General features: G+C 61.2%; 5 protein-coding genes across 5 annotated transcripts, besides 1 other annotated feature; 3 read left to right on the top strand and 2 right to left on the bottom strand.

The window, feature by feature from the left end:
• Nucleotides 1-2,167: 2,167 nt before the first annotated feature.
• Nucleotides 2,168-2,251: a sequence feature (Short protein (COLE_02289, TXT11879.1) was converted to a misc_feature.).
• Nucleotides 2,252-4,521: 2,270 nt separating this feature from the next.
• On the top strand, nt 4,522-5,532 carry COLE_02288 (uncharacterized protein; the record flags this gene model as incomplete). The annotated part of the gene is made up of 1 exon (XM_018425504.1): nt 4,522-5,532. The coding sequence occupies one exon, from the start codon at nt 4,522-4,524 to the stop codon at nt 5,530-5,532; it is 1,011 nt and encodes a 336-aa protein (XP_018277301.1).
• A 976-nt stretch (nt 5,533-6,508) lies between these two features.
• COLE_02287 (uncharacterized protein) lies at nt 6,509-8,261 on the bottom strand (the record flags this gene model as incomplete). Its single annotated transcript, XM_018423734.2, has 7 exons — nt 6,509-6,730; nt 6,838-7,171; nt 7,207-7,312; nt 7,347-7,638; nt 7,670-7,743; nt 7,778-8,097; nt 8,131-8,261. The coding sequence occupies 7 exons, from the start codon at nt 8,259-8,261 to the stop codon at nt 6,509-6,511; spliced, it is 1,479 nt and encodes a 492-aa protein (XP_018277302.1).
• A 344-nt stretch (nt 8,262-8,605) lies between these two features.
• Nucleotides 8,606-10,234, top strand: COLE_02286 (uncharacterized protein; the record flags this gene model as incomplete). Its single annotated transcript, XM_018423735.2, has 1 exon — nt 8,606-10,234. The coding sequence occupies one exon, from the start codon at nt 8,606-8,608 to the stop codon at nt 10,232-10,234; it is 1,629 nt and encodes a 542-aa protein (XP_018277303.1).
• A 382-nt stretch (nt 10,235-10,616) lies between these two features.
• COLE_02285 (uncharacterized protein) lies at nt 10,617-11,619 on the top strand (the record flags this gene model as incomplete). Its single annotated transcript, XM_018426841.2, has 3 exons — nt 10,617-10,717; nt 10,765-10,972; nt 11,311-11,619. The coding sequence occupies 3 exons, from the start codon at nt 10,617-10,619 to the stop codon at nt 11,617-11,619; spliced, it is 618 nt and encodes a 205-aa protein (XP_018277304.1).
• Nucleotides 11,620-12,210: 591 nt separating this feature from the next.
• On the bottom strand, nt 12,211-12,633 carry COLE_02284 (uncharacterized protein; the record flags this gene model as incomplete). The annotated part of the gene is made up of 1 exon (XM_018419521.2): nt 12,211-12,633. One exon carries the CDS (start codon nt 12,631-12,633, stop codon nt 12,211-12,213), a length of 423 nt encoding a protein of 140 aa, XP_018277305.1.
• Nucleotides 12,634-12,920: the final 287 nt, after the last annotated feature.

The following is a 12,920-nucleotide window of genomic DNA, read 5'->3' as shown; positions in this document are numbered from 1 at the left end:
GCAGTACACCGCGGGGTGTCCCCGCGCACGCACAACTGACTGACTGACCTCCGTCACATAAACAAAGATATGGCGCCACTCATGACGAGCTTCATGCGGAGCGAATGCGGCTGTCAGACGAAGGCATGGTGCCACTCAAGGCAAGCTCAAGCGAGCGTCCAGTCAAAGAAAGGTGTGGCGCCACATCTGATCGCTCTATCGATGCCAAGCTGTGGGAATCAGCTTGCTGGGAATCACACCATACAGGTCCATGCAGGCCCCACAGGCCCTGCCCCCGGGTTAACCCACGCCACGGTCTCGGCGCTGTGCGTACTCCGGCGCCGATCGACATACGTACGGGGCGTGACGGCGTGCGCACTTGGCATTATGCTTGCTACTCGAAGAATGTCCGACAGTCCCAGTTCCCAGTGTAAGGGATCTGGCCTGGAGGCACTTGTGGGAATGTGGCGAGCACACCTTGCGGCTACATGAAGCAGTATCTCGGGTCGTTCCTGCTGCCGACACGGACGGCCAAGCTTACGCCCGTCAACCCGAGCCGACGGACTCCATTCCAGCTATAAATGTCTGACGATCATGCCGGCACTGCCGTATCCTTCTGAGCGACAACCCGCAAAAGTAATAAAGCAATGTACGGAGGTGTCGCGAGGCAACGCCCGGACGGGACCGGGAATCGACAGGCCAGCAGGCGGGTGTTCCTGCTGACCGAGGTGGTACTGGCAACAACTGCAGCTCGCCGCTCAATTGAGCTGCTGACAATACCTCCCGCCCCATTTGACCGCGGCTCGGTGTGGCGGCGCACGTCCGCCCGAGCATTCCATGTCCACCGCGTTACACGTCTCGGAGCGCCCAACTCACTACAACTCGGACATTGTCCGGGATGCACGCCTCCTCGATCCTCCAGGCTTCCAGCACCAGCACACATGGCATGGCACATCTGTCGACCCTGGTCTTAAATCGAGGATATGGAACCGTCCGGTGCCTGTTGTCTCTCATCCTGCCGCGGTGCCTACCTCTCGTGCCTGTAATTTTCCGATGTGCTGGATGAAAGCTTGACTGCCACAGACAGCTGGAATCGTTTCCCGTCGGATGCACTCAATCGCAAGCGTGGGGCCGTGTGAATCCACGCACGCGTGACTTATGCATCTCGGGGGAGCCTCGGTGTCCTCGCAAAGTGGAGAGCCGGCGGCGTCCTCGGCTGCTTGTCTAATAGCACGAGGCGTGACATGGTGTTTCGGAGTGTTCCCGGTGGCCTACGACTAGACGTCGCCCCATTTCTTGCCTTTGGGTGGGTGGACACTGTGCGATGGAACGGAGTGAGCGAAGCGTGTCGCGATGCGTCAGCACCACATCACCGACCGACGACGACGTACATGAACTTGGGGTCGACGACGGGGTGGGCGCCCTTATCGCTGACGATGCGATTTGTTACTTCCAACGACGGGCCATTGCCACATCTGAATGAGCAATCGGACCAGAAAACGGGATGTGCAAGACCGAGGAACGGGAGCGTGGTCTGCGTACGAGCAAGCGGGCGATTGCGGAGCGGGCAATGGCGCACGACCATACTTCTTCGCGCGCATGCTTGCACGAAATGCAACGCTCAGCGCGCACCAACAACAGTCCACAGAAAACCGGCGTCACCTTGGGTCAATGGCAGGGGTGAGGCACAAATGTGGGAACGTCACTCCTCCGAAACATCCCTAGACTCGATCTCGAAGATGGGATGGAAAAAAACAGCGAGGCGCCCACGTGCTGATGGCACTGCGGGGTCCGGCACTCGCGCGCGCTCCCTGACGCCGATGTGACGCGTGATGCGCACAGCATGTCTCAGCTCTCAGGTATTGTGATGTGTTTGGTGTTCGTTGTTCCCGGCTCCCTGTCAACGCCTGCCGAGGGCCGCGGCGGCGCCGCGCCGACCTCGTTGGAGCGAGTGGACGAAACATCGCTGCCTTCACCACCTCCAACGCCTAGCGGGACTGAAGCTCCGAGTCAACCAGCTAGCCGGGCCTGCTGCGCGATGCGATGCTTATGTTGTGACAGGGAATGCTCCCACGCCTAAGGGAAGTGGCAGTGGCTCAGTCATCGTGACGCTAGCTCTGGGAGCTAGAAGTGCAGGAGAGAGAAATGGGAAGCATACAAACAAACAAAAGCAATTCACACTTACTGCCTAAAAATGCGCTCGAAGGGCCAACAGTCGACGGTGCCGGCGTGGTGCGCGCACTCGTATTGCCGGATCGAGAAGAGGTGGCATGGGTTGGGTTGAGCCGGGTCGAGAAATTGCGTAGACGAGGGTGAGGGCGCTGGCCTCAGTACCGCATTGGCAAGACGTACATTGTGTCATGCTGCGTGAAGGGGGATTGTAAGTATAGCAGCTAGCGTGGTAATGTTTCGAGATGTAATACCGAGCGAGTGAAGCAGGAGCGGAAAGCGGAGGTGTTGTCGAGTGACGTCGGCATCAGCAAATCACATGCTGTACTGGCACGTGACCCATCCAAATGTGGCATTAGGAGCTTGGCGGAATAGCGCTAATACCTCTACACATGTATAGATGCAGCCCATTGACCGTGCATGACCTCAGCTCATTTCGAGCGACGCGTCGCGCGCATGAGGACACTGTCCTTGATACATCACTGGAGAGTATTACACTGCACACGCCCGTCCGACGGCACTCTCCTCTCGTTACATGACTCCATGTGCGCGTGAGTATAACGTGGGACTCAGATGGGTGATCAAAGACTGCCAACTGAGCGCACCAAACAGTGGGTAAGGGCAGCAGGAACGATGCCGGCATAGTCACGGCCCCACTCCCGTCCTCGGTCAAGCGCGTTCCCACAGATCATTCCTACAAATCGTACCTTGAAATCATAGGGCGGTGAGTAGACATTAGCAGCATCGGAGCAGCGAAGCGTTACCAGGGAGTGGGGGCAGGGAGTACGTAGGAGTGCGCAACGCCTGCTCGCTGGAATCCAGTGAAGCATGGCAGCTTTGTTGCAGGAACGGAACGCGAGACCGCAGACCAGTCATAGACATCGCCGTGTCGGGCACGGGGGCCGCTCGTCGACGGCGACGGGACATATGAGCGCGAGGTCGAGGGCTTCTTTGGCCATCCCCACCTTCCGCGTCTGGCCGATTTGCACCGGTCTCGGTCGACAATTCATAAACTCTCTTAAGAGCTGAGTCTCATCTGTCATCTCCCCCGCCTCCGCCCATTCATTACCCCGCTTGCGCTTGAATCCATTTACTCGGCTCCCGTCATCATACCGCGCATTACATTCACCGACGATCGCCATTCACGCCATCGCCATCTCTCTCATCTACTATAACCTTGTTATCCGGCCCAAACCTAGTTGTGCGCTTCCACCATTTTTCCATTGCGCCACAGCAAGCCCTATTCTCCGGCCTCCTCCATTTTCAATCTGCATACATCCGCAGACTAGAGACGCGACGCCAAGAAACACTCCGTCCCGCTTCTCAGCAAGACCTTGGCGCATTACCAGCATACTCACCGCACCCCAACCTCACCCCCCACCCCGATCTCGTGCGCCATTATCCGGCACGCTGCTCGCAAAACGCCTAGACCCTTGCTCAGGCGTACCCCTCGAATTCATCGGAGGCTTCATAACACATCAGGCAAAGCGCATCCGGCAAGGCGGATGAGGATTTCGATTGAATTGCGCCGCTCGCTTTAGTGTCTCCAGCAGCCGGGTAGCCTCAGGCCCATCACCAGTCGCGTGGAATAGGATAATAGGAAAACCTTGGTTAACCTAGGTGGCGTTCAAGGCTCTGCCGATATTTTCCCTCGTCGTCTGGAATCCCTGCAGCCCGTGTCCCGGGTTGTCACTCTTGCCTCGTGCTCCTCGCACTTGTCACCCGTACTGGCACTCCCACTCCCACTCGCACGCGCACGCTCTAGCACTCGCCCTAGCGCACTCCTTTCGCGCGTCTTCTGTCGCTTCGCTTCTTTTCCTTTATCCTCTTGAACCCTCCCTCATCAACCTCAACCTTAAAGGTCCGATACCCCGAATCCAACCTACACACGCCTCCCGCACGCCACACGCCACCCGCCACAGGAAAGACAGAACTTCTTCGCTCGCTTCACCAAGCTCTTCCGCTGCACATCTTCCAAGGATCAAGGATCGAGGAAAACCCACAACAGACCCTCCTACCAGGCTTTTGGGCACTTGGTCCTGTATCCTGTATCTCTTGCCTGCATCTCCTGGTCATCTACTTTACTCGCGCGCGCTCTGGACGCGCTTCCTCTTTCACTGGCACCTCTTCTCGACTCGTCCATTGCAACAGGCTTGCACCCGTGTCTCCCGCCGTCGTCGCCAGCCAACTTGATCAATACAGTAAGTCACGATCGTCACGATCAGTCTTTCTCCGCCATCCGCCATCCGCCCTCCGCCTCACCCATCCCACAAACAATCAACTGACGCTCAGACACTGCCACATCCGTATACATATCTCCCAGCGCAGCTCATAGTCTCTCTCCCATTTCTCTCCCCGTTTCTCTTCATCACCATGTCCGCAATCACCCCCCGCTCGTCACCATCACGCGTGTCCTCGCGCAAGACCTCCCCCTCCCCCGTCTCGGTGCCCCCGCCGAACCTCCCTCTCCCCCGCCTCGTCTCACCGCGCCGCACCCGTCCGCGCCGCACAGACCTCCACAGCGGTCTCTGCCCGCTCGCCGAGGCAGACGAGGACACTCCCTCCCGCTGCCCGTCGCTGTACAACCCCACCTCGCCCGTCTCAGAGACGCAGCGCTCCTCCATAGTCTACACGCCCTGCGCCGAGGACGACGACCCCTTTGAGGACTGCACATTCTCGCCTGTCTCCGACGTCTTCTACGACGACTCGGCGAAGCACGCCGCCCGCTCCCTCCGCTCCCCAATCCGCACACCCACGCCATCCCGCCTTGCGGCACCCTACCGCCTCCTCCCTGCCCTTCCCATCCTCTCCGTTTGCGAGCAGCGCCCCGCACCCCCGTCTCCCCCGACCCCAAGCTCGCCTCTCACACCCACCACCCCCGGCCTCGACGGCATGGGCGCGAACCTCGTCAGTGCGCTCCGCAACCTCCTCACCTCCTGCGGCGAGTACGAGTACGACTACGCCTTCGCCGACGCGGAAGAAGCATACCCCGAGCCCGTACCGGGACAGTTCGACGACGCCGTGTCTCCAAAGTCATCCCCGACACTCGCGTGCCCACGCACACCCCCGCCACAGCCGGCACGCGCCGCCGAGCTCCTCCGCGCTCCCCGCCCTCGCCGCGGACCACGGCAGCCCCTCGCGCCAGGCTTCAACGCCGACCACTCGGTGCTCGCGGCCATGTCGGCCGAATGTCGTGACCGCGCGATCGAAGCATTCGAAGACCTCCCGCCCCTCTCGTCCAGCTCGAGCGTCTCCTCCGCCTCCTCCCTCGCGTCGCTGTGCGGCATGGCCTCCGGCATGACCATGGCCCCCCGCCCGCCCGTCACGCCCCCGCGCAAGTCGAGCCGCCGCATCCTGCGCTCCCCCCTGCCTCTATGGTCGTAGCCACTGCGTGGTCATTCTCGGTTATCTTCGGTCCCATCATCACGACTGCATTATTACATTATTCATTCGTCGTTCGACACGCGCTGCGCGCCCATTAGCATCCGGCATGTTGTGATAGCTAGATCATGCATGTGTGTACATGTACGGGGGAGACGGGCCACGCGTATGTCTGTGCGCTGTCCTCGGCCACACATTCATCAGCATTGACCGTCCCGCCAATCTCGAAAAGCATTCACGTCCTCCCGAGATTGAGACTGATCTGTGTCAGGCGGGAGGCCAGCACATTCCGCTGTGTGTGATCTGTGTGCGAGTAAGCGAGGTAAGGCAGCCTGGCAAGCATGCTAAGACATGTCTCTCCGACGAGAACCAAATACCCCGCGGCCTCGTTCCCACTCCCACGCCATTACTCGCAGATCATATGATCAATTCAACGGCAGCGCCGGAACGCCCACCGGAGATTTTGCGCCACCGCCCCGCGCGCCCGCACGCTTAATGTAATTGAGCGGGACGTGTCAGTCTCGCCGGGCGAAGTTGTCTCCAGTGTCTCGGGCCAGGGCCTCGTCTCGGCGCGGATTGTGCATGTGTGAGACGGCCAAAGCGCACGCCGCGACGCCGCGACGCCGGCGCCATCGTCGCTGCGGCGTGCGGATTATGGTTGAACAAAGAACTACAAGCACGTGTCCTCCTCATGTTGTTGCCCTTGTCATGCTGTCGCTTTAAGTTGTCGCCCTCAGTTGTCGCCCTCAGTTGTGTCTTCAGTGGTTCACCTCAGTTGTCGCCCTCATAATGGTTCTGATGGCCGCATGGCAGCACGTCTTTGACACCGTGTTGCTCCGGATCTCGGCCACCCGAGCCGACCAAGGAAGGTCTCATCTCATCGCTCCGAGGACCCGAAGTTCCGAAGTCGTCACATGTCGTCTCGTCTAGATTCTATACACCCCGCTGCCACTGTCAAAGATCTCGCCGCACCCACAGCCTATCGCTGGTCGTCGCTCCATGTGTCGCTCCATTCACTTGCACTCGCACTCGCGCTTACACTCACACTCGGCCCCGTTTGCGTGCTCACGGGCGTCGTGGCTACGCCCGTGCCCGTGCCCGATACAGATTCCGCAGGCACATCCGTTTCCGTTGCGGTCTCGTCCTCGGTAATCGACGCCGCGGGCGTCAACTCGGGCGTGCGAGATCGGGGCGTTGTGTGCTGCCGTCAGCTCTCGGGTCTAAGGGCAGACAGCAGATGTGGACATTCAGACGCTACACACAAGACACAACGCAGCACACAACACACAAAGCAAAGGCGCAACCTACCTCCACGACCTGCACTACCTCAAAGGGCGAGGCAACACGGCGCCCGGCAGCGCGCGCCTCGATGGTGTCCCACGCCCGCGTCTCATCGCGAGAAGTGCGTGCATCCCACACGCGGTCAAGTTGCGCGAGGCGCGAATTGGGGCGCTCTGGCGATTCGTACTCGTCCTTGATCCGCCTCTTCTTCTCCTCCTTCTTCGGCTCCTCGGGCTTGGGCTTCCGCCGGCCCATGCACGAAATAACGAGGAAGCCAATCAGCGCAGATGCGATCGTAAGCGAAAACGACAGCGGCGGGAGGATGATTAATGGAGGCAGAGGGTTGGCCGTCATAAGCCATCTAGTGTTAGCGGCCTCGAGCCACGCTGAACTCACCGCAGGCCTGTGGGGTGCGGAACAAAGCGGACGACAACCCAACCCGTAGTGCGCACTTCACGGTGATAGCGCGCCCCAGCGTCTTCAGAGTTGGTGTCCTCGCGGCCTAGGGTTAGATGATGTCGCTTAGCCCAGCTCACCGATGGAGACGAAAACCGACCCGATGGCGAGGTCACCGCGGCCGGGGTTGATGACCGTACCCTCGATGAGCTCCTTAGTTAGGAGTACTACCTCATTCCCGCGGGCGGGGGAGACGAGAGAACCCCGGCGCCTTCGCTCCTTGATCCTCGCATCGGGCACTCCGCCGTATCCGAACACTCTTGAGGGACAGAACGAGCGGAATGGCCATGGAATAACACATGGTGGAATATACCATGTCGGGATGGTAGGGAGGCTGAGGAGAGAGGACTTGAGTGGTGGTGGTGGGAGGGACTGGCGTTAGTTCGGCCTCGACCAGACTAACAGGCTGCGCGACGTGGACTATCGTGATCTCCGGAGCGCGCAGCGATCGCAGGTCGAGAGTAACCATAAAGTTGCCTGACTGTTAGCTTCCTTCATCCTACCAACCTACCCATCTCTTCGGAGGCGTGCGAGGGGCGCACGAGTTCCAGCTCGACCTGCACATCGTACGGAAGATCCTCCTGAAACTTGTCCAGTGGGAGCTGCAACGTAGCATGAGGTGTGCGGATCGCGCGCGACCCATAAGTAAGCCAGCCCTCAACCTCGACGTTTCCCCCGATGCCCCATGACCACCAGAACGCGCCGACGGCGAGCGTGCTAAATGCGGCGCTGGCGAGGACGAGCAGCAGCGCGAGGATGCCCTTTATGACAACACTGATAGTGAGGGGGGACGTGAGGATGTCGCGGATGACACGGATAGGGAACGTGATTCTGCATTAGTGACTGGGTTAGGTAGCGGCGTACGGGTAGAAGCAGAAGTCGACGACGCGGTGGACGAATTCTACGAAGTCCGAGTTCGGGGCGGGACTGGGAACGGTGCGGGACCGCCGTATCGCCTCGTAGGATCGGCGGTCGCGGTGGACCGCGGACGACATTGTGAGAGAGATGAAGGAGTGTAGATAAGAAACAGAGAGAGAGGGAGAAAGAGAAAGAGAGATGAGATGAAGGAGATGGAGAGACGCGTCTTGGGCGGGGGCGACGATGAGACGGTCGCTGCGGACCACCTTCCCTCCACTCCAACCGTCCGTGACAGGGGGAGAGGCGTCATTGACCGCCCCGCCAGGAGTAAGTGGGGGTGTCGGATAAGCTGATAGGCGGAGTGATCCGAGATGAAGCGTCAACAGTGACGTAGTTGATCGCGAACAAAGTCGCTCCATCATCCTCCTCCAGGCATAACTATCACTCTCTAATACCTACCCACCCCTCCTCATCGTCAATTATGGACAGGCCTCCCTCCGTACAGCCTCTTCCACCCAGTAGAGACCTGCATTACGATCACCACGGTCCCTCCAACGGCCCGCTCGGCTTGTCCACCGACCGCCCCTCCTCCTTCCACAACCCATGGCCCTCGTACCGCTTCGCGACGCTCTCAGACGCATGGCTCGCATACCAGCGCGGAGCGGCAATTGCGCCCGCGCAGAAGCAGTCTGAATGCGACGCGTGTGGCGAGTGGTCGCGCGTTGCGTCGCGGTCCGCGTCCCGCGCCAGCTTCCGTGACAAAGTGGAGAAGGAAGACGAGCGGCCCCCGCCCGGCGGGCTGTTCTACGATCCCGACGATGACGACGACGCCGAGGTCGATGTGTGGACAGACGAGCCGGACGACCTCACATATCTTGCGCGCAAAGTTACACACGATACCGAGCCGCCAGCGGGGTATATCCGACCCGAGTTGCGCGCGATGCAGGACGACGACGACGACGACGATTGGCGCGAGCCGCCTGTCTGTGTGCGTCCGCCGCGATGGCTGCGCGGTGAGGGAAGAGAGACGGACCGCGGAGAAGCAGGCCCGCCACGCCCCGCTGTTACATGGCTCGGACATGCGAGCACTCTCGTGCAGATCCCATTCACAGACGGGAGCGGAATGGCTGGTATTCTCTTTGATCCAATCTTCTCGCAACGATGCTCGCCCACGCAGTTCCTCGGACCAGCGCGCAGCCTCGATCCCCCCTGCTCCGTCGCCGAGCTCCCGCCCATCCACGTCGTCATTATCAGCCACGACCACTACGACCACCTGGACTACAACAGCATTATGGATTTGTGGACATACCACAACGAGACCGTGCACTTTATCGTGCCACTGTGCGTCGGGCCGTGGTTCACAGCCTGCGGTATTCCCGAGGCACGCGTGACCGAGCTCGACTGGTGGTGCGAGGCGCTCGTGCAGTTCCCCTCCACACCTTCCTCAGACTCGGGGCCGTCCACGCCCGCCGCCTCGGGTTATCCCCCGATGCGCGAGCCCGAAGTGGACGTAACCTCGCGACTGACCCTCAAAGTCGCATGCTGCCCCGCGCAACACCGGTCCGGCCGCGGCGTCTTCGACCAGATGTCTACGCTGTGGGCGTCCTGGGCGATCGGCGTCGTGCCCCCCAACACCGCCCTCGAGCCCGGCATGCGCGACTGGCCGACATTCAAGGTCTTCTTCGGGGGCGACACAGGTTACCGATACGCGACAGCGCCCGACTCGGACGACACGGCAATCTGCCCGGCCTTCGCGCAGATCGGCGAGGCCTACGGCCCCTTCTCGATCGCCCTCCTCCCGCTCAGTACGGGTAGCTCTCTCCCGTTCCTACGCAAGACGCTCAACATCTCCCTCGACCAGTACACCCTCACGTCGAGCCAGCACTGCTCGCCGGCGGACAGCCTCAAGATTCATGCGGCAGTGCGCGCACGCCGCTCTGTAGGCATGCATTGGGGCACGTTCTGCGACGCGTCCGAGGCGCGTGCGACGCGCGTAGACTTTGGGCGCGCACGCCGCGACGCAGCCGTCGGCACAGACTGGGAGAATCCGGGAATGAAGGGGGTATTCATTGCCATCGACGTAGGGGAGACGGTTGAGGTGGAGAAGTAAGAGGAGACGGGGGATGGTGGGGGAGTAGGTGTAGAGAGAGGGTAGAGGAGGTACAGGAGAGTAGAGGTAGAGGCGGGTAGACCAAGATAAAGGAGGGAATAGGGCCGGGTAGGACAATATTCTTGACTTCTTGACACACGACACCTGTTCAGCAACGGATGTTACCATCACGCTCGCGTAATGAATGCATCGATCGGACGCGCCCCAAAGCGCGCGCCCTCCGCGCCGCACGGCCATCGGTGGCGGCCGTGACTCCGGCCGTAGTGGGAATTCCGGGTACGGGGGCACAGAGCCCGTGCGAAGCGAGACTCACCGTCTTCTTGACTGATGCACTAATGCATCATGCATCATACTCGCACTCAACTCTTCACAGCTCTCGACAATGAAGTGGCCGACACTGTGCCGCCGTGCCGCGCCTGACCCGCCGTGCGTGTCCCCCCGCCTCGAGTTGTTCCGGCAGCGCCTCGCCGAGGTCGAGGTGAAGTGGGAAGAGGCCGAGAAGACCAGCACGGGGTTCGGGAGTCCCTCAGTCTCCGCGGCGAGCTCGTCTGCCTCGACCTCGCCGCCGAGGTCAGTGCCTCCGTTGTCTCCCTCCCCGTCGTCTCCGTCCCCGTCGCCGCCGTCGACGGCCTCAACGGCGATCTCGGCGCGCACGACTGCCGAGATCCCGCACCAGCCTCCCGGCGCTCATCCCCCGCGAACCTCGAGTCTGCCAGCGCACGCCCCGTCTCGGTGCGAGTGAGGTCGGACGCGCGGACGCAACGCTCGGCCTACTTATGCTCATCGCTCTTCTGATCTCCATCGTCACATTCCGCCCCCTATCTATCGCCACACCACTCATCCCCCCCATCGCCACACCACTGCGCATCTGTTTCCTCCGTCTATCCCGCACCGCACCCACTCGCCCCCGCTACCGCCCCCCGCCCCCTCCCATGCCGTGGTTTCCTTGGCTCATCGCTCCAACCCAACACGATATGCTAGCCGCCAGTCTCCGGCCGTGGCACGCGCGTCCGCTCGCCCACCCCCACGCCACGACCCACGCCCACGCTCCACACACCTCGTGCGACTACTGCCAGCTCGCGCCGCCGCCGTACCGTGACTGGCCCGAGTCCTCTTCCGTCTCCGTCCCCTCCGTCTCACACAGCACGCCCCTCGCGTCCCTCGCGCCCCTCGCCGAAACCCCCTCGCCCACCCCGCCAACCGACGCAACTCCCCTCCCCCACGCCACGCGCGATCAGAAGCGCGCCGAGATCGAGCGCCTCCGCGCCCAAATCGACGTGCTCGCCGCCGCAAGCGTCGCCGACACCCCGAAGATGCGTGTATGGGCCCGCCGGCCCGCGCCTGGCCGGCTGTGGCGGCTCTTCGAGACGCGTGCGCGGCGGTAGCGGTGCGAAGTCTCTGTATCCTAGCCGCAGGACGAAGGACGAGCTGGCATATGGAGATTGTGGGCTTCTGTACGCACGGACATGCAGTGCTCGACCGGTCGCCTTGCTTAGCGCGAGCACGTGCCCCGGAGCGAGCTGACACGACATCTCTCAGGTCGTGGACCATAGTAATAACTCGACCGTCATGGACCATAATGGCTTGACCGGAGTAGGGCAGCAACGTCAGACATTGGTTGGATAGTTCAGGCACGCCCATTTAGATGACGTGAAGCGGGCCCCAGTTACGAGGGAGCTGGGGAGCGGATCGTGAGCCTGGAACATGTGGAGCGTGTGAGCTAAGCATGAGTGTAAGCAAGAAAGAGTGGGATGGAGCATGACTGAGTTGAGCCAGAGTGCTGCATGGGCATGAGCAGTGGCACATGTGGAGACGAGCAGAGGAGGACACCGGACCGGTACGGACGGATATGGGCATGGGCATGGGTAGGCAGAGCATGCAGAGCGCAGAGCCTAGAGAATGCGCAGACACGCGAACGCGCCAAAGACCATTACCTCGCTGAGTGGATCTACCGGTCCTCCAGCACACTGGCTTCCTCAATAGATCTCCAACCACCGGCCAGCAGCTTCTTCTGCTTCGCCGCCGCAGTCGTGCAAATACCTTCTCGCTGTGCAGCAGTTTAAGCCGTCCCTCTGCGCAGTACGCTGCCACTGGCCATTGTTACTCGCCCGACGGGCGATGCAACGAGGTCTTCTTCGCCTCCTCTTAAGGTTGTGTGCACCCGACAAGGCCAGCAACCCCAGCGAATGCCTGCACTCGTGCGTTACCCAATGGCGACAAGGGAACAGCCCAGGCCGACGCCCCGTAGCATTGTGCAAGCTTCTTGGCGGCGTGCTGTCGCCTTGAGTCGGAGTTGAAGGCCTGGTGAGTGCGAGACCTGGCGCAGCGAGGGCAAGTATTGACGCGATCATCAGCTCTGCAGGGTCAGGGAGTATGGGCATGGACCAGTCATGCGTCATCAGCGGCAGCCGCGGCGCAAACTTTGAAGTGCAGGTCCGGGTGAGGCGAGCCGGGAGGAGGGATCCCGCGGTTTACGCGAAAGCTGGGGGACGCTGGCTGGGCGATGGACCTGATGGCCAAGTGACTAGCAGTGCTGCGGTGACGGCGAGTAGGACCATGGCAAAATTGTAGTAGGACCATGTGGCGCCACTGACGCACGGTGCGCGAGGATGACCGGCGGCGATGGATGATCTGCGAGTGGCGAGTGGCAGAGAGAGAGGTAACACGCTAGGAAAATGGGCGTGGC

This window comes from Cutaneotrichosporon oleaginosum (assembly GCF_008065305.1).
Source record: "Cutaneotrichosporon oleaginosum strain ATCC 20508 chromosome Unknown ATCC20508_contig02, whole genome shotgun sequence".
Lineage (NCBI taxonomy): Eukaryota > Fungi > Basidiomycota > Tremellomycetes > Trichosporonales > Trichosporonaceae > Cutaneotrichosporon > Cutaneotrichosporon oleaginosum.
Note: the sequence above shows the minus strand (reverse complement) of the source record. Positions and strands in the feature narration are given on the sequence as shown.